The 24,497-nt window shown below is 39.0% G+C and overlaps 1 protein-coding gene across 3 annotated transcripts in view; it reads right to left on the reverse strand.

Annotated features, from left to right (window-relative positions):
• Klhl2 (kelch like family member 2) overlaps positions 1-24,497 on the reverse strand; it is an 80,750-nt gene that overhangs the window by 36,674 nt on the left and 19,579 nt on the right. For 2 of the 3 annotated variants that reach the window (XM_033765455.1, XM_010629864.2), the window contains exon 3: positions 23,568-23,689. The exons of the other annotated variant lie outside the window; for it this stretch is intronic. In XM_033765455.1, the coding sequence (XP_033621346.1) occupies positions 23,568-23,689 (122 nt within the window). The remainder of the gene's footprint in view (positions 1-23,567; positions 23,690-24,497) is intronic. 3 annotated transcript variants of the gene reach the window in all.

A 24,497-nucleotide genomic window follows, 5' to 3' on the forward strand; every position in this document is an offset into this window, starting at 1 on the left:
ACAACTTAAAAGTCAACATAAGTTCTACCTACAAGCAGATGATTTCTCTAGGACATGTGCTAAGAAGGAAAGCTTTTATAAAAGGTAACTGCTTAAATTTGTATTTATGTTTAATAACTTCATGCAATTTTATATTAATTACACATTATGCTATGGGATTTAACCCTAATCTTCACTATAAATACCACATCCAGTACTGCAATTCTTTTTTAAATAGGTCATTACTGGAAACATTTTTCTGTATAAGTGAACTGGTGTAGGGCTATGTTAAGTGCTATATTTGAAAGTCAAATTAAGGAGAGGAGAAACTCCTTTGAAAAGTTATTGAGTATCTCCTGTTCTTTCATAAAGGAAAAAAGCTCAAAAATTATCAACTATTAGAACAATGGTCAGTTTTATAAAAGGTTATATTAGCATAAAAATAAAACCACCTAAGTTCTTTTGGGAATTGCTTTATTATATATCATACTGCGACCCAAAGAGAGTAATAACTAGAGAAAGTAATGAATTTTTAAAAATAATCTTCTTGTCTGTGTAATAATATCTAGTTTTGGAAAACAAAGTGCTCATGTCTTTCCACGTCACAAACTGCAGTTGTTTGCTCAAATGAAGTGTTAAAGCTTTCACTCTGGGATCTAGGAGCTGTGCGCGTTGTGTACACGGTATACACAACCCAATAGCAATAAAGAGAATTAAAGACTAAGAGGGCGTTTGGTTTTAGCCCAACTCCATCAACTACTATTGGTTTTTTCTGAAAATGTAAATATTATCCAGATATAATGCCTTTTCCTTCTGTAAGAAAGATAAAGTGTAAATAATGTGGTTATAACCAAATCTTTTGCATAATACTATGTATAGTGTGGTTTGTTATGTTATGCGAATGAATCTCAGGAAGGCTTTAATTTGTTGATAATTTTCAAGTTGGAGGTTTTTCTATGCTGTTATAATCATGCTCTGAAGCAACATAAAGCACATTCCAAGATGCTTAGCAGCACAATCATTTAATTTAGCAAATACATAGTTAGAAAGCGGTCTTTGGTGTAATATTCAATCTCTGAAATTTACACAAATAGAAATGATCATGTATCTAATCAGTATTTTCTTGGAGACAACACAGTGCAGTCCCATAATATTCAAATTGCTGGGTAACAAAGAAAGATGGGAAGGAAAAAGTAGTTTAGCAGAAACCATCTTGCTCATACATTATTAGCAGGAACGTATACTGGGTCAATTTCCTGTAAGAACAATTTGTTTATCGCAGTCAAAATTACAAATGCCCCTCTCTTCTGACTCAGCAATTTAGCCTACACACAGACTAATATACACATAAAATCTCATATGTACAAAATGATTCACTACAGCATTGCTGTGGGTAATAGAAGTTATTTTCAAAAGCCTGAATCATAAGGAAATAATTATAACCATCCACTCAATGGTTATTTTGCAGTCATTCAAAAGAAAGTAGAAAATACACTTACATATACAACTGTCTAAAGCAGTAGCAAGAGCAGGTTTCACTTTGGTTTATTGACTTCAACTTCATCACATCTATGCCCAAATCTACCTTATCAAGAGACAGAAATTCATAAAACATGGCTAGAAAATTGCATACACTTTATTGACCCCAATGATGAGTCAACTGGTTCCATGCTTGGCAAATATATACTAAACATAGCGGTAAGAGAGAGTTTATTCATGTTTTTCTTTTGTCAGTAAACCGTTAAAAAATGACTCCATTTTATGATGTAATTTTACTAGGACTAACTTGTAGTGGCTCACAATCACACACATCTTCAATCTTCAAAAAACAATCACTAATTGGTCCAGCTTGCTAACACAGTGTCTGTGTTACCAGTCACTTGTAATAAAAATAGGAAAGCAGTTAGGGCCATACCAATGACCTAGCCTTTTTCATGAATTAAAGGGCCCAGTTAAAACAAAGCAAAAGAAAAATGCTCAGATTTCAAACGAACCATGTCCCATGATCAGAACCACCTAGACAGGTGTGAACTGGATGCCTTGGAATGAAGTCAAATCAACCTCCTAATTTGTCTGATGAAGTCCAACCCCAGAGGGGTTAAATGGCTTGTTCAAGTCAAACAGCAGCTATGGAAAGATAAGGGTAGTCTACTGTTCTCTTATCTTTAGCGCCATCTCTAGGTGCAAAACAGAAGTGTTCGTATAATTTCTAAACCTCCAATATTCTTTCTAAAAAGTAATAAAGATAGCAATCACTTCAACAGATTCTCACAGTCACTTCCCTTTACTGAGTAATAGTTTTGTCGAGTACCGGGGCTGAGCATATGAAATAATGCCTCATTGTTCTAATTACATGTAGGTAAATAGAGGCTTGAAGAAGGTGGATAACTTGCCTAAGGTCACACACCTGGTATAGGACCAGCCAAGGCAGCCGAGTGAGCAATATTAACCAAAATGGATATAAGTACTTCAGAAGCTACACAGGTAAGACATTCTTATGTTCATGGTGAGGAATTTAAATTAACAGAAATGCATTTTAAAATTATCTTCCATTTATTTCAATAACATTATTTCATAAGTAAATTTACTTAAGCAAAAACTGAGTCAGTTTTTCAAACTGAAAAATGTTGAATATTTAATAGTTCTCCCAGTACAAAATGCAGGAAAAACCCTGGAAATGGTGCACAAATTACTAAACTTTGGAAAATGCTGATTTGTGAGATCAGATTGAACATTCCAGTCTTTTCATATAGATGCCATTCCAATTCCTGTGGTTTTACATATCACTGAAAAAGAAGAACATGCTTCTACTTGGCATTGTCATAACCCCATGGCTTCTTTTCCACCGATGCAGATAAACTGTACTACTGATAATAAAGTGGAAAACACCTACCTATAGAAAGAGGTAATTTAATGCGCTGCAGCTCATAAAAAATATCTCGAGCATGGTCATTATATTCCAACAAATAAATTTATGTCTAAAATATTTTCTGAGCTCTCCAGAGCAAAGGAGCAGCTGAACATCAACTTCGGCTAGGTACTGGAAAGTGAACTAGGGCCTTCACACTGAACTACTACATGCCAGCTCTTTTTGATACAGAGAACTTTTGTGAATAATCTAAAAACCTACAAAATGTCAAGAAAATGTAAAATGACTTCTGCTGTCTCTAACAACAAAATTAACAGACACTGGAAGCACTGACCATGAATTGGGACATCTGGCCTCATCTCTAACCTTGAACACCCCCTTCCTGTGCACTAGAATAGGCAGGTACACAAATCCTGAGGTAAACTCCCTAACTACAAGGAATTGTTACATCTGGGTTAAAGTGAACTGTCTTGTTACTGTAATTTGTACATGGGTAATGTGAAAGGAGGAAATGAAATGTAACCACCCGAATGAGATCATAGCCGTTTCTTCTTTTTTTTTTTTGAGACAGAGTCTCACTATGTAGTTGAGACTGACCTGGAACTCAGTATGTAGCCCAGGCTGGTCTCGAAATCACAGCGATCCTCCTGCCTCAGACTACCAAGTGCTGGGATTACAGGCGTGCGCCACCACACCCAGTGAGATCATAGCTGTAAAACCTATAAAAGAGGAAGCTGCAACCCAACAGGAGGTCCATCACTGTACTGCCTTTTTGAATGCAATCGACTTTTGCTGGTAAAATAAACTTTTTATTGTTTTACTTCCATTCAGCTCATCTCTATGTGCGTGTCGCTTGCCAATCCCTTCCACAACATTTTGAAATTTAATTTAACTTTATTTTTATGAGGCAGGGTCTCACTAAGTCACTAAATTGCTCAGGCTAGAATCGAACTTGCAAGCCTCCTGCCTCAGTCTTCCAGAGCACTGGGATTACAGATGTGAGCCACCACACCCATCTAACAATTATGCTTTTTATATGAAGTAGGATTAAACTGATACATTAAATTCCTAGCCACCTATCATTTGAATAAATGGAAAATTTCCATTTATTGGTGCTTAACCCTAACCCCAAGATTGATGAATATCAAACTCAAAGGCACATTCCAAACTATCAAAGAAAGGACAGTCACGGTTTGCTATATATTTGGATGCCAATGATATCTAAGACCCTATGAGTGATTAAATCCCATATGGCAAGTATACAAAGAGAGGGTCACATTCTCAAAACTCTCTCAGGTCTGGGAACCTCCAGGAGAAATGAAAGTGGGTGAGGGCCTCTCTCTCCCACAGCTTTTCCTTCAGTTCTACTCCATCAATGCTGAGCAGACTCTCCATTCAGCCCCAAAGCTCTCACCATGGGCCCAGGTCCTTGCAAGTCATCAACAACACAGTTTCATTCATTTGCTTCCAGCACTTGCACTCACTGTTGGAGCTGAATCGATCTCATGCATCTGTTCCCAAGTTTATTGTCCATCCCCTGCAAAGAAGTATAAGCTCTCTGACAGTAGCAACATGTCTGCTTTATTCCCCTGCTGTATCCTCAGGTCCTAGATCAGCAGTGGAGAAATTATGGCACGCATGCCACAGCAGGCTATTTGTATCATTGAAAGCTCTAAAAGGTTCACCATCACTGTCCCAGACCATCAAGGCACCACATAAATAAATCAATTTGAATGTAAATTAATTTGTTATTCTTATAGGTACTTGTATTTTAAAAGACATGCAATTTTGGATATCCTCTGGGCCACAATTACACACTCTATCTCTAGGAATGTTTCTACATGGGAGACTTCCTGCCTTCTCCTTCAGATCCTTTTAGCACCACCTCCAGCTCAAGCTGCAGCTGCAGCGACCAGGTGGCCACAGACTCTCATCACCTCTGTGAAGTTGTGACACACAGCCTCACACCAGCCTCCTCCGCACCTCTGTCTGGCTTCCTCCTAGGACTTCAGGATGCACTGGGTACTCACACCTGTACACCCAGAAGCACAGGGGAAATCATGCTGTGGGACCACCCTAGACTAGCAAGCCTGGGCCAAAGGAAACATTTCCTCTCCAATCCCAGGCAGATCAGCTTAAAGACATGGCTCATGTGCCGCCTAAGCACTTGGCATGCTGTTACGGCAGGTCTATATTATCCCTGGTATCTATTCCCTTCTCTCTGGTTCAAACCCCGTATCACTCACTGCTGCTCCCTGGAATCACCTCCCAAATATATTAGCCACATACAAGACTTGCTTTCACAGGAATCCCACGCTACTTAATGAACCCTGGAACAAACTGCAAATGTGGATGGACTCAGCACAGGAGTGTTAGTTACAGCACTGCTTACATTATCAAAATTTAAAAAGAGCTTACGTTTCCAATAATAAAATATAGATGAAACAAATTCTATAATACCAATAAAACTCAAAACTTTACAGGTTTTAAAAAAGACAAAGTAGAAGCTGGATGTCATGGCACATGCCTGTAATCTCAGCACTTGTGAGATTAAGGTAGGAGGACTGCTGTGAGTTCAAGGCCAGTCTGAGCTACAAAGCGAGAGTCTGTCTCAAAAAAACAAACAAAAAAGACATAATAGACAAATATATTATGACTTGGAAAATGTCCCTAATATCATGCAACACTTCAGTCAATAAGTTACATGTATCATGATGGCTATACCATATAGGCTGGTGTGCAGTGGGCTATTTCAACTAGGTCTGTGTCGGTACTCTGACTGAACTGTGAAAGCACCTAATAACAAATTTCTCAGGATGTCAATGTATGTCTGTGTTGAGAATAAAAGACTAATTTCTAAACAGTAGCATCCTTCTCTTTTTTGTGAACAAAAATAAATACAAAACACACACACATACACACACAGAAAAAGAGAAATACCATAAATATTTATAGCAATTATCAGTAGTTAATGATCGTTTAGACGTTTCTTATATACTTATTTTTATTTGTAAAATTTCCTAAATATTCTATAATGAACATATACCTTTACGAAGTCATATATTATTTAAAAGAAAGTCAAGGAGAAGCAAGCAGAGGACTGTCCTCTGTATCTCTACCCTGCCAACCACAGCAATGGACAAGGAGAGCTACACATGAAGACAGCTTCCCTGGCGACTCAGCGACTCCCCGACTCTCCAGCGGCCCGAGTACCAGGCGTCTCCAAGGCCTCTCATCATAAGCAAGGCGCTCTGCAGAACATTCATAGAGTTTCTGCGTTACTTTTCTTGTTCATGGGAATAGCAGTATCTTTAAGTGTTTAGAGAAATATGAAGTAGAAAGACATGGCAGCTAATTAAATAACTTAAAATGCAACTATTTTGTAAAATAGAAAAAAAATTCATTATACTGATTTCCAACCCATGGAGACAAATTAAAGGTCACATGTTAGGCTCAGGAGATGCTTTGGGTAATGAACAAAGTAGGGGGGGCACCACTGATTAGAGAAGACAAGTAGACACTAGACAAGGAAGACACCCGAGCCAAACAATTAGCATCCTGTGACACTCGTACACCAGCTGCACATTTTAAAGTAATATGCTTTCATCCTACTTCACGTTGTTTGACAAGCCAAATTACACATAAGATGTTTTGCTAAGACATGTACATTTTTTCTGCTTGGCTACTGGGATCGGTAGTTTATTTTCAGCTAGGGCATATACTCCATCAGGAAAATAATTTAATTCTAAGTCTCTGAAATCCTAAGCCATTAGCAGTTTTATCAAGAAGAGCCTACCACGGGGCCTTACAGTTCTATATATATGATTTCCAAATGCCTAACACAACACACAAACATGAAACAGCTCAGTCACTGTTAACTTCACTTTAAGCACACTGCTAAAACTAGATTTCTATTAATTTGGCATCCATTTTATATTTACATCAGAAGCACCTGTTTTTTAAAGTGTCAAGAATGACCTGAAAACAAATAAGGAAACAGATGTCCTAGGGGTGTGAGCATGAGCAGAGGGAAGACATTTATTTCTCGACTTAGAGAAGCTACATGTTGTTGGACTTAAAAGTCTCATTACGTGATGTAATCAGCAACTCTCACAAGCACGCATCCTCTGGAATCTGCATTCAGTCTCTAAATTATAAATAAGTCCCATTCTCCAAGTTTATTCTCTCAAAGAGTTGCCTGACACTCACTGCTTAGTCACAGAAACACTACTATAAATGGTATAACCACATTATCAAGAACACAGTACCACTGTGAACTGCGGTGACCCCAGGGATGTGGGCTGCACAGACAGGGACGAGTCTCCTTCCTCTTTCAGGGATGAAGTGCTGGCCCAGAGCAGTATTGATATAGAAAGTGTCTGTCCTTAGTATCCTGCTGTCTCTTTATTCACACATCTGCCTCTCAAACTCTAAACTTCAGCCAGGAGGGGCCAGCCCTCCCCACCCCGGGAGCCTTTTCTGTATTCTAAGTACAGATGTTCTTTGTTTAAAGGTCTACCTGTTTAAGGACTGCTTAGACTTATGACTCACCTCTCAGACTCAGGTCTCTTCCTCCTTTCTCTCCCCCTCCCCCTTTCCCTCTGGTATAGTTTTGTAATCTTGTCAGTTGAGCCTTGATGTCTTTTTGCGTTTTGTGTGTGTGTGTGTGTGTGCGCGTGCGTGCGCAATACACCTTATTTATACACTACTGTAACTTTTGCTGATTGTACTGTAAATACAGTACAGTAGTTTATGTTGCTATACACTGCAATACTGTATGTAAGAGTTATACAAATAAAAGCAAAATTATCAAGTTGGAGTTTCCTATGATCATTTCTTTGTTCTGAATATTGTAACGTACACAGTACACATAATTCCTCATTTAGCGACCGATTCATTTAAGGACCCAGCTGCAGGAATGAGCAAAGAATGTCTGTATTTCAGCCTCTAAACACATCTCACTCGCCTCCTTCCTCCCAACACATCTTACTGAAGGTCCATCCCTTGGGATCGCTACTGCTATCAGGTTGTGGTGGATTAACTAATGGGCAACTTGGCACACACAGCTGAAATGAGTTCTGCGTGGGGAAGACTCACCTGAGGATTGCTGCCAATGGCATAAAAGGACACCTGGAGGGGAAGATTGTATGCTGTTGATTTTCTTGGAGAAATATAAGGTTCTCATTGTCAGAGCTCAGGTAAATGCTATCACCAGGTATGGCTGATGTACTTGGTCAGGAGAGCTCTGGTCTTTATCCTGAGTGTCACTTCCTGGCTCCAGTTTAGATCCCTCAGCCTCTGGCACAGATCCTACACCCCACTGTCCAGCCAAAGGCCTGGAGCCAACAGCAATCATTTCACACAAGTCCGCATTGCAGACCTGCATCAAGAGGGCCCAGACAGCAGCAGTGGAAGCCAGAAAGTCTATGCCCCGCAATGTCGTGGAATCCAGAACCTCGGCTAGGATTCTTCAGGTCTCTAGTGTTTGGACAGATCTCTTGTACTCCTCTGCATTTGGCTTTTTGGGTGAATATTATAAAGTCATCCTGTAAATTATGCGTCCTGTATTAAATCTATTAGCTTGCAAACCCTGACTACAGCACAAGGTCAAAAAATAAGTTTTAGCCAGGGATTTAACTCAGTGGTTCTGCCACCTGCCTCACAAGTGCAAGGACCCAAGTTCGATCCCCAGTACCAAAAAATAATACTAATGATAAATAAATTTTAATTAAACAAAAGAAAAAAATCGGAATAGCTTACATTACTGTTAACATGAGAACTTCCAGAACAAATTCCTTCCAGAAGTATTTAAAGTCTTAAGCAAGGGTGACCCTAAGCAGAATACACTTGTAACCAAGGAATTTCCTATGATACTTTTAATGAAGTAGAAAAGGAAAGAGTATGGAAAGATGAAAATAGGGGGCAATGGGGCCTTCAGTCAGCCTGAAAGCCATGCCTGCTACACTTTCCTTTTTATAGATTATATTTCATTATTTTGAACCCAAGCTTTCTCTTTTTTCTCCCACATTTTTACTAGTTCATAGAGGTTATACAGACTAATGGGTTTCATTTTGGCAGATCTGTACATGTAATATCCCCCCACCACCTCCGCTACCCTACCTTCCCCTTAGTTTAGTATTCTGGGGAGACTCAATTTGATATGTCTTGATCAAATTCATCCATCCCCTCATTACCCATCCTTGCACTGTCTTCCTCTCCTCCAGCCCTTCCTCGTTTCTCCATAATGTCGTCATCTTTTAGATTCCAAATATTAGAGAAAACATCCGCTATTTGTCTTTCTTGGTCTAACATTTCACTCAACATGATGATCTCCAGACCCATCCACTTTTCTGTAAGTGACAATTTCATTCTTTTCAAGGGCTGATGACTCTACTGTGTATATATACCAAATTTCATTCATTCACCTGTCAACAGCTATCCAGACTGGCTCCCTATTGTTGGCCATTGTATATTCTGCTTCAATAACACGAGCATGAAGGTAATCCTATGGGCATGCTGACTTTAAATGCCTTCAAGTATACACCAAGGAGGTGGATCAAATGGTAGCTCTGTTTATCACTTTCTGAGGAACCTTCGTATGATTTCAATGGTTGCCTTACTAATTTATATTTCCACCAACAGTGCAGAAGAGCTCCTTTTCCCACATCCTCACTAGCACTCTGGGAGGTGGGGTTGAGACATTGTCTTGCTATATAGTCTAGGCTAACCTCGAACTTCCAGCAATCTTCCTGTCTCAGCCTCCTGGGTGCTGGGATTATAGGCTTGCACCACCATGCCCAGCCCACCAGCACTTTTTTGTATTCTTTTTTTTTAATTGAGTTTATTGGTACATTTTAGGTATACAGTACAGTTACATTCGTTACTGGGATCCTGTACCTTTACATGACAGGTCTTGGTTCTCATTTTTCCCCTTGTCCCTGGCCTCCCTTCACCCCCTTCTCCCCTGCCCATTTACAAACACTTTATTTCCATTTTTTCATTCTGTCATATTTTTTTTCTTTTCCCTTATTCCCTTTCCCCCACCCTTCCCACTTTCCCTACACCGTTAGCCCTTTTCTTCCTATTTCACATAGTCAATTATCTCATTAGGCTCTTATGCACTATTATAGTTTTTCACACCAGAGAAACTATTCGGTATTTACCCATGTGTGACTTATTTATTTCACTTAGGAGTCTATCCTCAATATGTATCCATTTTCCTATGAATGATTCTAATTTCTCATTCTTTAACCTTTCTGTATTCTTGATGATAGCTATTCTGATTGGAGTAAGATGGAATCTCAATGTAGTTCTGATTTGCATTTCTCCTAAAGTTTCTCTTAAAGCTCCAACTAATGTGACCGTGGCTTGAACAGATAAAGAAGACAGCACCTACCTTGCAGAGTTATTGGAAAAATTAAGTAAGTTGGTTAACCATTAACACAGTGCCTAGCACATGGCAACGTAGTTCACAAGCTCTGATCCAAGACTTACTTTCTTGGATTGAACTGAATACTCAATCCTAAGGCAACATCTCTCCCAAGATGATGCTCTATCTAAGATCATGCACAATAAAGAGGGTTTTTAAAATCAAATATTCCAAACATAAAAGATGTAGCCAAGAATAAGTTACAAAAGAAACAGCATACAAAAATGAGAAAAGCATTTAATGCATAAATATAAATGAAAATTTAAGTATCTTTCGTGCTCCACATAAAGCTACTTGAAACATGAATCTCAAAATGACTCAACTATGAAAGCATCATCAAAGTCTATATATTTTAATGATGCAAAGTCACAAGTAACTTGAATCACTAATGCTTCTGAAGTATCTAGCTCTGTCCCAGCCAAGAATTTTAAACACTTCAAGTTTGATATTCATCTAGTTTTATAAGATATCTTTATGATAGTTGTCTCAAAGTAGCTAACCCCAATGGCTTGCCTATATTAAATTTTACAAAATAAGCATATTTACCCTGCATTCTTAACCTATATGGAATAAAAACATAATTGAACTGGAATGATTGGAAAATGGATGTTCCAGTTGGTTAGATATTTTCATTAAAACCACAATTATCAAATTTAGACTTAAAATATAAGAAAACACTTAACATCAAGACTCAATTCTAAACCGGGTGTGGTGGTACACAGCATCTGTAATCCCAGCATTTGGGAAGCTGAGACAGGAGGTTTGCTGTGAGTTTGGGGGCAGCCTGACATACTGAGCTCAAGGCCAGCCTAAACTGCACAACAAGACCCTGTCTCAAACAAACAAACAACCTCAATTCTAAATACAGTAGTTTAAAATTTTCTTCCTTTGGATATTAATAAACTTTGTTTTATATTTTTAACTTTAACTAGTATATGTTCACCATGGGGAATTGGTACGTGTACATAAAAAACCTTGATTCTTTTTTCATCCCCTTCCTTTCTCTTGGCCACCTTCCTATTTGCAAAAGATTTATCTCCCAGGCTAGGGATAGCTCAGTGGCACCATACCTGCCTTGCAAGCACAAGGTCCTGAGTTCAATCTCTTGTCTGGAAAAAAAAAGGTAAATGAGATCAAAAGATCTATCTCCCTGTCTATCTCCCTGCTTCCTATTATGGTATCTATCTTTAATTTTGGTCTTTCTTTATACTTGGATTTCTCAGGTAAAAGAAATAATATATTTAAACTTGCATAACTGATTTATTTCACTTATTAGGTTCTCAAGGTGCATCCATTCCTACAAACAGTAAATCTTTATTATCCTGGTAAAGTGATAAAACACCAGGTTAAAAGATTTCTGGTAATTAAAAAAAAAAGATTTCTGGATATTAGAATATCAGGTAAATTGAATTCTATGATAGCACTGTCCGCTGAAATACCACAACCAACCACTAATTCCAAGGACTTAATTCAATGAATTTTTATGGGTTTTTTAAAGTTTTAACTCGTATTTTTCAAGCATACATATGCATCTGCCAAACCCTTTTGCTCACAAAGGAATTATTCTCTAGCTCAGAGGTAAAACAAACACAAATGGAAAAGCAAAAAGACTTCCACAGACTCTGCTGGAGAAATACTCCTCTTCCTGCCACCGCTCTGTCACAGCAGCAGAGCAGGTGGTTACAGTCAAAGACCACGAAGAACTAGAATCACCCCAGGATGGTGTCCTCACCTTAACTCAACACACAGAAGACTCATTGAGTAAAGAGAACTCTCCAGAAAATGAAGAATACTTTACGAGTCCTGATTCAGAGAGTGAGTAAAGTATCAGATGAGCCCGTCTCTTCCTAATTGTTCCACACAATCTTAATGAGGCTGTCTTCTTCTTCCTCATAGTCTCCTCTCTTTATTGCTGCCCACGTCTTATTTCTGTTCAACATTCAGAGAACATTTTAATGTTTTTTCTAGCTTTAACTGATGCATTTTATACATTTCTATGATGTGGTAGAGCATTATTAGTCTCATTTAATAGCCGAGACAGAAAGGTTATGGTTTTTTTCAAGGCCATTCTTAAAGTCAATGGTAAATTCAAGACTTGAGTTCCAACATAATAATTAGCCAAAGTCCATTGGCCCATAAAGCTTTCTAGCATAGAACCATTCTAAAGGTTTGTTATTTTCAGAGTTGTTCAACAGTAATTTAGATTTGTGGCAGTATACACTTAATTTATGTGGTTGGTTTATTTATTTACTTTGTTTTTTTGAGACAGGGTCTCACTATGTAGTTGAGACTGACCTGGAACTCACTATGTAGCCCAGGCTGGTCTCAAACTCACAGCGATCCTCCTGCCTCAGCTGTCCAAGTGCTGGGATTACAGGCGTGCGCCAACACATCCAGCTTATAGACTTAATTTAAATGACTAAGAGGCCACTAAGAACATTTACAAAACTGCTCAGTAGATGTTGTTTTTCACCTTGAAAATGTGCCTTCTGGTGAACTTCTTTAACTTCTTTAATACTTTTACAACTTCTAAGTGTGTGGTTGAGAGTAAAGAATGGTTATCCAATCACGATAACTAAAGGATAGTGGTGGAGGAGTAGGTCTGGACTGTGACTGTAAGCGTGAAACATAATTAAATTTATGGTTATAGTCTCTGTCAGAAAAAATATTTATAATATAAATTTTAAACGATCCAGATTATAATTTGTCCATAGGAGATGCATAAGAATTCAAACTACCAGGGCCTCTTGCACTCAAGCTGAGAATTGCTACCTCAATGAGCCACTGTGGTTGGTAGAGATCATCATTTTCTCAAGTGTTTGGGGGCAGAAAAAGATAACTACTAGATTATAAAAAGATTGAGAAATGGGTTATCTGAATAGCAATTATTTTAAAGCTTTTCTAGTACAGTACTATGCAAGATGAAGAGACAATGGAGTTAATGGTACACGATCCACATCCAAATCAGCTGAACACAGGTTCTGCAGTGGGACTATGGCTCAGGACGTCTCCCTTATCTCTTTAAACCAAACCCCTTGCCCTATGATTCCACGCTCACCAAATGATCCTCTCATTACAAATTCTATCCCTTAGGTGCTCAGCTTCTGGAACGATGCACATCAGAGGATGCACACACATATAATACCGAAACACCTGTTACCCTCCTGAAGATCAGTTTAGGACCATTAAGGTCCACATACAAGTCTTTCAACTTTGGCAAGTCTGAGCTATTTCCCTAAACTCTGATTAATTCTGAAGGAGCTAACAAAGCAGTTTCTAGGCCTAGAGAGCCAAGAAACAGATAGGCATTTGATGTCCAGCCAACCACTCTATCGCCATTTGCATCTCTGTTCCCTGTTCCAAGAGTTGCAACATGACCCAGTGTAGGAAACAAAGCATACTTCCTGGACTGAGTATGTATGTTTGCCTAATATTCAAGCAGTCAACCTCTATTAGTCACCTACTAGACACTTAGGTGTTATAAATGCACCCAAAAGAATTCAGTCTAGAAAAAAGGAAAAAAGCACACCCAGATAACATGAAAATCAATATTTTTATCATAATCAGTAATATTTTCAGTCACTTCTGTGGGAATCATGAGTATTAGTTGTAAGTATTGTTAACTTTAGTAACTCCATGTTTGTTAAGTTTCTCCAGTTTAGCAGGTGGTGCATTTCCTTTGTGGAATTCCTGAAAGTAGCAGTTTCTTGTCTCTGACCTTCAGATGTGTGGTTGTCTGGGTTACCACTACCCATGGTGGTTGATGCACAGTGGTTCTTTTCGTTGAGCCTGTTTGCTCTTTTCCTGTGTGAACTTTCATTTACTGTGGTAACCCCATCCCATAATAGTTTGTGGTCTTTTGCTTTAAAAGGCTGATGCTTGCCGGCAATAAACGTCGCCTTGATCAGACTCTTGTCTTGGCCTCCTTCCTTTCTCTCTGCCCCATCTCCACCCCGCTGCTCTTTCAGGTTTGAGGCACTGCTGGACAGTGCTCTGCGTCGCCGGCTCGCGACAACCTCTAGCGTTTTAAAATTTTCTCTTCTACACCCCATGTGACAGAACTTATAGCAGAACCTTCAAGTTTGTTTTGGCATGCTCTTCAGTAAGATTTTTTACATCACAGTCTAGAACCTTTTAGAACCTTCAATGATACAAACAGCCCGCTGCAGCACGCATGCCATAGGTTCCCCCCACTGGCCTCAAACTTAGTTTCACAGAACATAGAGACGTGCTAAAATCTATTTTCTACCCTAGCTTTACATCTCATGTGGACTTTACATATGAATAGAATTTCCTACTCTAATTTGGCCTACTAAATTTATTTTTTGAGCCAGCAACTGATCATCAGTCATACTTAAAAGGCCAGAAATGTTTCCCCACTGCTGCTTCCATTCTTCCAAAACCCAGCTCTTTTGAAACACATGTCCTCTCGCTCTCCTTGCTGGGATTAGCCAGCAAGATCCCCCTCACTCCTACTCAGTTACAGGTGGCTTTTAAAAACCAAAATCACTTCTCTCCAATGACTTTGATAACGAAACATCCAAAACAGCTTCAGTTTTTAAATTCCAATCATCTCTTCCTCTGCCCCTTCTCAAATACCCACTCATGTGCCTTGGTCTAGACTTTATTATTTCAGATGGATTAAGAAAATGTGGAGCAAAACCAATCACCCAGCCAAGCTCTGGCTAAGTTTAGTCAACTCAACCAATCCGTAAATCCCGGAGAATAAATAATTTTTGTAGGAAGCCATGGCACTACGGTATAGTTTGCTTTATAGCATTTTTGTGCAAGCACTAATATGATTATCTCTATAACTATACATAAATGGTTGAATGCAGTTGATGAAAATCACACCGCCCTTCTAGCTGATCTTTATGACTACAAGACTCAAGAGAGCTCTTCATATGGACTCATCATTCTCCTGCGCTTCACAAGTAAATTCATCTTCATTCCTTCCAAGATGATGATTTAACAACTTTTGTCTCTTCCCAAACTTCTAGCGTACCTTTTCCACACCTGCCTCTTGGCTGATGACTTTTCACAGCATTAATAAGTAGATGTGGCCGGCAGGATACCCAACTTTTCCACCTGACATGGTTAAGCCACCCCATCCCTGAAACACTTTCTTCTCCAAAACCAGCATTCTCTGATACCATGCATTCCATGGCTCCTCCATGCCCTTCATCTGTTCATCCACATTCTAGACTGTCCCACCCTGTCTCTGGTTTTCTTTCATTCTCCACCTGCACCTCTCAGAGTGATCACACCCGTCCAGTACAGTGACTTTCAATACCGACTGCCTGCTAAATCTACTCCTCTAATGGGACCTTTTCCCATTACAGAATTAAAGACCTTACAAGCATCTCCACTTTTAAGGCCACTTTTAAATTAACGTGACCAAATTACTATTTATCCTTACCACCTCAAAAATGTGTCCCCAGACTATGTGTTCACCATTTCAGACAACAGAACCAAAAACTTCTCCTTTCTCCGCCCTTTCATGAAAATCGTCTCAGAAATGGCACTGGGCTTTGCCCTGAGTACCTCCCAAACCTGACACTGTGCACTAGCTCATGCTGGAAACCCAGACTCATGCTGCAACATCTTCACAAGCAGCCTACCCCAACAGATACTGAAATGACATCCGGACTTCCACTACTATCCCTACCATCCATACTACACACAGCAGCTGCAGGAGGGAAGCAGTCTGAAACATAACCCCCTGGTGAAGTCCTACAAATGGAATAAAATCTAACCTCCTTATCAAATTCTCAGATTCCATTTTATCTGATCCCGTTTACCTTCCTAGACTCATCTTTCTCCACTCTCTCCATAATCTACTCAAATAATACTCATCACTTTCTTTCTGGCCCTTACACATGCCAAGCTTATTCCCATCTCAAGTCCTCCATACTTGATGCTCTTTCTTGAATGTCCTCTGCCTTATCTTTGATCACTCCCTACTTCTCCATTCAGCTCTCTGCTCAGCCTGCTTCCTAGACAATGATGACATAAAATCATCTTGTTTGGGGGGGAACATATTATTTATCTTTCCCTCCCCACCCTACTCCACAACATAAAGGGTTTAGGGACAAGACCTTGTCCAGCCTGCTTGACACTACACTCTCAATGGCTAGGACATTGCCTGGCATATAATAGATGTCCCATAAATATTTAATAAACTATTGATTAAAAACTGGAGCTCATCAGGATTAATACTGTCAGTCAGTGAAAGGAGGAGACAAGATCAATAGCTCAGAAGCAAGAAAGGAAAAGGACAAAGCATGCATAAAAAGTAAAAAGGTTATTAATCCTTACCTGATCTAGCCTGGTCCATGTACAGATTTGATAAACCTTAGGTCTTTAAGTGCAGTCTGATTTAGTCCTCAACAAACCCAGACCAAGACCAAATTTATTAAGTACCAAATCAGTGTTTATGGTCTGGCCTTAAATATGGCTGCACCCCTAAGCACACTCATGCTTACCAAGCCACAGTGTGAACCCCAAAGTCCCACATGACATGCCCCAAGTGCATACGTCCAATTCCCTATAGGGCTCTCTGCAATTCCAAGCTTACTTGATGCTGGTCATGGCAACCCCAACACTTGCCCCGTCTCTTTCCAGGAAAACTAGAATCTAGGAGCAGTGGGCTTAAGACAGACTGTACTCAGGGGAGCTCTTGCTGGGTCACAGACAGAGGGTCACAGTCAGCCTAACAGGAGGCACCCCACACTGCACCTCCACCACAGCAGCTCCCGCTGCTACGCCTCCCTGGAGCCCCTCATTCAGATGTGAATGCAACCATCACCCTTGAATTTTCATTTGGACAGTGTGTTACCATCCATTTAAAATAAGTCACTGAATGCAGGGTCCCTCAGGCCAGCATTCCTCTACCTAACCCCCATTTATTTCTGGCTCAAATTCTACTCTCAGGTTGTTGGTCAGCACCCTTGTCTCCCTCCTGTAACCAGCTATAATTATCTTATGATTAGTCTCACAAGCTCTAATATAAGGAATAACAAACAGCACTATCCCTCGTTTATAGATATGAAAGTAAGGCTCAGAGAGGTTAAGTGATTTAGATAAGGTCACATGATTTTTAAATAGCAAACCAGTCCGTCCAGACTGCCCCAAATCCAGTGAAAGTACATGATCTACTTATTATCGTTGTTCGTTGTTCACTTTTTGTAGCACCAGGGTAGAGGACTTAGCAGATGCTCCATCAGTGTCTGTTTTACTGACAGCCTTAAATGGCCACTTTCAAAACAAATATGCATCTAGGTGGAAATTCATTTCAACGTTTATCTCCACCACACAGAAACAGCTCAAGCGCTCTCTCCCTTCTCCACTAAATCCATTCGCTTCACTAACTGCCCTTCCCATGACGGGCGAGCGGCTGTACTGTGCCTGCACGTTTCTGCCCCTCCAAGGGTGCTCATACATATTGGATTTACTCCCGCGTCTTATTTATGAAAATCGTACTTGTTACTGAAATTACATAATTTAAATAAATATATATAATCTAGTGAAATATAAATATAAAATAACTGTTTTATAAAAACTGTGCTTGCTTTAAGAGTGACTTGATCAAGATGTGACTGTAAAAAAATATTTTTAATCAAATGAGATGTGGGAGGGACGAAAGATAAAGTGTATAATCTGAAGAAGACTGCACTGCAACACCAATTCAAGTGTGTAAAAACTAGAAAATTATAGTTAATACGTGACCATGGTATGATTTGTGCAAGAAAGAACATATACATCTCCAATTACCAACTACACTTAGTCTTAAACAAAAGACTGATCTATAATTGTACTTTTTTTTTTTAATTGAGACATGGTCTCGCTATGGTCTAGGCTGGTCTCCAACTCAGTAATCCTCCTGCCTCAGCCTCCCAACTACTGGGATTACAGGTGTGTACCACCACACCTGACCAATTGTACATTAATATGTTTTGCATTGAAATAAAATAAGTAAGATATAAATGTATCCTTTTTTGCTATCTATTTTAAAGCCTAACACTGGTTAAGCCAACTTATCGAAACTTTTTTCAATGATACCAACAAGCCTGGTACCATGTTAGTCCCTCCAGTAGTGCTCTCCTTGTAGGAACAGGTAAAACACTGTATTGTACAACATACTTCAAAGACCTCCTGCCCAGCCCCAATAGAATGAACACACTACATTGAATTTTCCACTGTCCAGCAATTCTGCTCAACATCCAGTGTGTATATTACCTATAAATTTTAAATATATCTTGAAAAGCTCTTATTTAAATTATGGTCCATTTCTAATGAGCTATTTTTGTCTCAAATAATCTTATTCATACATAGAAGTTTCATGAACTGTTTAAAGCTAACCACTCAAATTCAGATATTTCCTTAATTCTGGGATTACAAGTCCTGATACAGTCAGAATCCGTTAATGAACACTCATATTAATTTGGGAATGAGAGTTCTGCCTTATACTGGCACTGATTATTAACATGCTTAGCTTTGTTTTGAGCATCATTTCAGAAGGGCAGGGCAGGGCAGGGCAAAGTTGCTGAGCTGTTAACCAGGAAGCAGCGATGGTAAACAGCCGAGAGGAAAGGGCGAGGCAGCAGATACAGACCCCAAATCATACCTCCATGACTCGCTCAGACATGCAGAAGAGTATTGTAGGTGGCACCCAAGCCAATCAAGCTGACAATTAAGCTTAACCAGCACACTAAATGGTATTAGTTAACAGCAATTTAATAGTCGCTGTGTGATACTAAATAAATTATTTAACTTTCCTGACCCTCTTTCTTCAATAGCAAAACAGGTTAACACCTAGCACTTAGTTGGAGAAAAACCCATTTGAAAACTGTTTTAATATATAGCCATTCATATATGCACATATATACATATATATGCTCACTTATTTATATTTTATATTATAAATTATATATTGTATTGTTCGTTATGTTATTAAAAAGCAAAGTATTTTTTAATTTTTTTATTAATAAACTTTATTTTATCCCATTCCCCTCCTTACTAAAAGCCAAGTTTCTTTTTTTAAAATTAATTTTATTGGTATATTTAAGGTACACAATAATGACAATTATAACTGGAAACCTGCACCTTTACACAATCCATCTTGGTTCTTATTTTTTCCCCATTCCCCTGCCCTCCCTTCAACCCTGCCATTCCTCTCTATCTACAAAGACTTTGTCTCCATTTTTTCATTTTCTCTAAAGCCAAGTATTAGGGATGGAACTAGGGACCTTGTGCTTGTGAGGCAGGCAACAGAACCACTGAGCTAAATCCCCGGCGCAAAGCCAAATATTCTTAATAGTGAAGAAAGAGCAACAACGTACAGAGTTCCCTGAAAGTATGCAAAGCTTGGTATACACTTGGTTATGTGCCCTTTTTTCAGGAAAGGATCCAGGGTTTTTTTCATAGGTTCTCAAAGGTACCCATGAACACAAAAAAATCAAAACCCCCCTTTAAAGAAGCCTTTTAGCTTTATTTTATCATGATTTCTCTATATTTAGCTTTATTTTAGCTTTATCTTCTCTTAAATTCCTCAGATTTTTAAGGTTTATAAAGATTGCTTGAAAAATTTTTAATTTGCTCAACAAAGAAAAACATGGTCATGACAAAGCATGTGTTTTTATCTCCTTTTTTAAAAAAATCACCATAAATTCACTTAGCCATAAATAAACCAAATACTAAAAATTTTTAAATCTAACAAAAAAAATCAAAACCAAAAATAAAACACCAACATGCCCCCAAAAAGAAAAATCACTGAAAACTGCCTGAAATAGCCTTATTGCTTATATAACACAGCGGTGATTGTTCCTTCTCTGGAGTTAATTTTTCAAATTACTCATTCCCTCATTCTGACTCAAAGTTAACAACCTTCACTTCAAACAGCTATTGTATTATTTTAAATCTGTGCAATAGAGACTGTATGGCACCATGCAAGGAAACCCAAATTAAGAACCAGGCAAAGCAAGGTCACAGTCCTACTATGCCACAAACTGACTGCAGGACAGCACCCCATGGAGCTCTGACCATATGTGGAAACGTGCAGTCCCAAGGACACCTGCTACCCTGATGGTGCACTTCGTTAGGAAAACAGAAACTTACCACAGGGGTCACCTGACAATCTGATTCTAGGTCTAATGAGGAAACATATATACTAAACAACAATAAATAGATTTACAGAAAGTTCTGTCCCCCCTGTTGTCACCTGTGTTGGTTACTTTTCTTTCATTGCTGAGACAAAATACCCAACCCCCAGGGTTAAAGGGGAAAGGGTTTATTTAGCTCATAGTTCGCAGAGGTTTCAGTTCATAATCAGCTGGCTGCAAGGCAGTGTGGAAGGCAGGCATCGCAGAGGAAAAACAACATGGGGCACACAAAGCAGCTAAAGCAACAGGGACTTGAACAGTCTTTCTGCCCCTTTTATCTTACTCAGACTATTTAGGGTGGGTAGCACTCATACCCTTAACCCTAGTGCCTTCGGGCCTAGCCCTACTATGAATAAATCACACACTAGACTCAGCCACCTCCAAAAAAAGCATAATGCTCTGAGGGGACACCTCAACATAAGCCGTAACACCACCCAAAGGCTCACATATTCAGAGCAGTGTCTGTAAGTGGTGGCACTGAGAACTTCAATTTAACATTAATAGGAACACCAGACATCTCTACTGTACTGCTCCTTTCCTTAAAGATGATAGCACTTTACAATAAATATTTAATGAAGTATAGAGAGACCAAAATAACCCCACAAAAATACACAAAATAATATGGTATACTTTGATAAAGCCTTATTTTATAGTTCATTAAAAAATTCTTGTTATGAAAAGGACAGCTTATTTTAATCAACTGTTTCTAAACTGCCTTGTTCAAAATAAGTATTTTTCAACGGCTTTATATATTAAGATAGACCCTTTATGAAGGAACATTCCTTCCCTTCCTAAGAATAAAAAAGGAGAAACTATAAATTTTATTGATTTAACAAATATGCCAAATTCAACTCCTAGAAAATATTCTAATATTTTTTTCTAGGAGTTGAAAAGCTAAGCAATGTACACAAAGGCAAATTCACATGGTGAGAGCTTTTCTGAAAAGGTGTGACTAATACTTCAGTGTTAGAACATGGTATCCTTAAAGGAAACATGAGGGTGCTCTAAACCTTAACAGGCCAACATCCCCACTGCACACATAGCACTCAGGGCTGAAGGCATGGTGTGGTCTCTCAGGTCTAAATCATCTTTAGCAATTTTCCCCCACGTCCCATCAAGTGAATCAAAGAAATCAGTCATTCATTTGATGAAGGCAGATACAGGGTACAGAGGCCCGGGCACTAAAATGAATAAAAACAAGCAGCAAAAAGAAACCAAGGTAGCCAGGGATTTGGCTCAGTGGTTCCACTGCCTACTTCACAAGCACAAGGGCCCCAGTTCAATCCCCAGTACCAAAAAGTAAAATAAAATTAAAACATAAGAAACCGAGGTAGGCTCTTAGTGAAGACAACCCAGAATCCAGCATATAGTTCATGCAGCAAAGCCCAGAATGAGAGATGTTGGTACTGTTGCTTCATGACATACATCCACCTCTTTCATCCATGCTAAAATATGTTCATTGATTCACAACCCCAAATACTGACCAAAGTTTTCCAACTGTTCATCTTATAAACAGGACTGCCAAGCAAGGGCTAAGATTAGCTGAAAAAGATTACCTGGAGGCCTCATGCCAGGCAATATTTCACACTGAACAATCAATAGCACGTCTTAACAAAGACTTCAGTCTGAAAATCCAAACATTTTGTAACATATTTCATCTAGTTAGAAGGGACAAAGATTAAACTCTTAATTGGTGAAAATTGAATTTAGAAATTCTTAAGAATTTAGTTTGAAGTTCATTTTGTTGTCCTCAAAATACAACATCCTTGCTAAAAGAAATATAAATAAGTACAGATATTCAGGTCACAACTTGGCATTGCTAACAAAAATTAAAATCTGTATGTGTTCTCATTTAAGATGGGGTCTCACTAAGTGGTCCAGGCTGGCCTTGAACTTGCCATCCTCCTGCTTCAGCCTCCCAAGTAGCTGGGATTACAGGCACAGACTACCACACACACCTCATATTTATGGTATGTTATGATTGACCAGTTCTATTTGAAGGAATCCAGACTATGAAGTTTTGGGATGCAAATACATTGTAGGTAGCATTGTTATAAAGGTTAAAGATCAAACCAGCTGCCTACGACAGGGGATACCACGCAGAAAAATGATCTAAAACTACATGTATTGACATATAAAAGATCTCCAAGATTTTGTTCATTGAAAATATGTCAATTGCAAAAGAACAAGTATAGAATACACATTAAAGTAATGTAAATGAAACTGCATGTGTGTGCGTGTGTTTGTATGTATGGCGTGCCTGCGTGTGTGAACAGATGTGTGGGAAATAGTCTGAAAGGATTCATTCCAAACAGATATATACCAGAAGCTACCATCTGGGGAAAAAGAGCGGATCAATGTGTGCAGTAGGATAAATTCAAAGAAAACTGCGGCTTTAAGGAAGGATTTTCATCTTTTCCTCCATACCCATCTGTATTACTTGAACATTTATGTATGTAAAACATTTGTTCTTTATAGAAAATAAGACACAATGTCAAATGCTAGCTCAACTCCAGAATTAAAGAGCATTCTGAAACAGAAAACATGTTGAAGACTGTTGGCAATCAAAAACATCCTTTGCAGACCTTATCCTTGAAAGGAATAGGGGGGAACTGTGGGCAGTATCATTCAGTGGTTCTAAATGAATGTGACAGTGTTTTCAGGAAAGAGCAATCATTACTCAAAGAACTAAAGGATTTGTACCTGAGATCTTGAAGACTATGAGAGATACTGAAATCAGAAACATTATTCTAAAAGATGTATTCATTCCAAGTGTCCTTAGAAATACAATTTCAACGTCAACAACAAATTCTGTTACTTTGGTACAGGATGTATGCTGTGTGGCTTGCTTGCTTGATTGCCTGACTGACTGTTTGACTCACTTACTGCAGGGCTGGGGTCAAATCCATGCCAGGAAAGTGCTCTACACCTGAGGTACAACACAGGCTTTTTCTTTTTGTGACAGAGTCCTGCTGACTAGCCCAGGCTGGCCTCAAACTTGCCATCCTCCTACCTCAGTCTCCCGAGTAGCTGAAGTCACACATGTGTACCAGTATGCTTGGTGCCTATAAGCTTTTTTGATAAAGCTTCATGCATAACAAACGAAATGCTCTGAGGCGTTTACTCTTACCTGTACATTTTCTTCTGTAACCTGAATTTCTGCAGTGTAAACATAATCAATTAGCATCCTCAGGGTCCAGCCATCTACCTCTTTTATTCGAACTCTCTTTGCTCGGCTCTCACTCATCTCACCTAGAACACAAAGGAGTAAAGTACATTACTGCAAGACACTGCTGTTGAGTTATCAGTGCTGAGACAGACTGATCCATCTTCTTGCCACTCACTGAATTAGGGAAGAAACAGGATCTACCACTTTTTTGAAGCTGTAAAACATTCCCCTAACTCTCCTAAAAGTTTCTCTTGGCAAATCATGAAATGCACTTAAGTTACCCACTTGTACCTGAAAATCACATTACAATGATGTACGAAGCATGCGTCTAGATGTACGAATTGTGGTATCTGTGCTGCAGGATCCTATCTGATGCTGTCCACGCTTCTGAGCAGTGTGCTTTATGGATTCCTAGTCCTCACTAAGAGTACAGTGTCACCACCTTTGACTACTGGTAATAAACACTTGCTGGAAACGACTACATAGTGAGATCCTGTTTCAAAACAAAAGGACAGCCAAGAATAATGCCTAATGTCGCAGGACACCCTTGGCAAAATAGGTCTGGTTCTACAACTCACTACATTTTAATAATAAAAGGACAGGCATGAAAATGATGCCACCATCCATCACCCACACCCGAATCCAGCATCTCTTGTTAAAATATAATACAGTGGTCTCAAGATTCCCCAAAAGCTAATTTCCTTTCTGACACAGTGCATTATCAGTGACCATAAACCATCAGAAAAGCCTATGGGAATCCATAATTACACAAAACTCCTTTGCAAACAGAAACCCTGGGAGGAAAGAAATAATAATGGTGATATACATTTCACTATGCTTCCCCGGAGATATACGACAACATCTCAGGAAGAAGCTGTTCTTCTCAGAGTT

The sequence above is a fragment of the Fukomys damarensis genome, unplaced genomic scaffold, assembly GCF_012274545.1.
Source record: "Fukomys damarensis isolate Sample0158 unplaced genomic scaffold, DMR_v1.0_HiC HiC_scaffold_18, whole genome shotgun sequence".
In the NCBI taxonomy this organism is placed as follows: domain Eukaryota; kingdom Metazoa; phylum Chordata; class Mammalia; order Rodentia; family Bathyergidae; genus Fukomys; species Fukomys damarensis.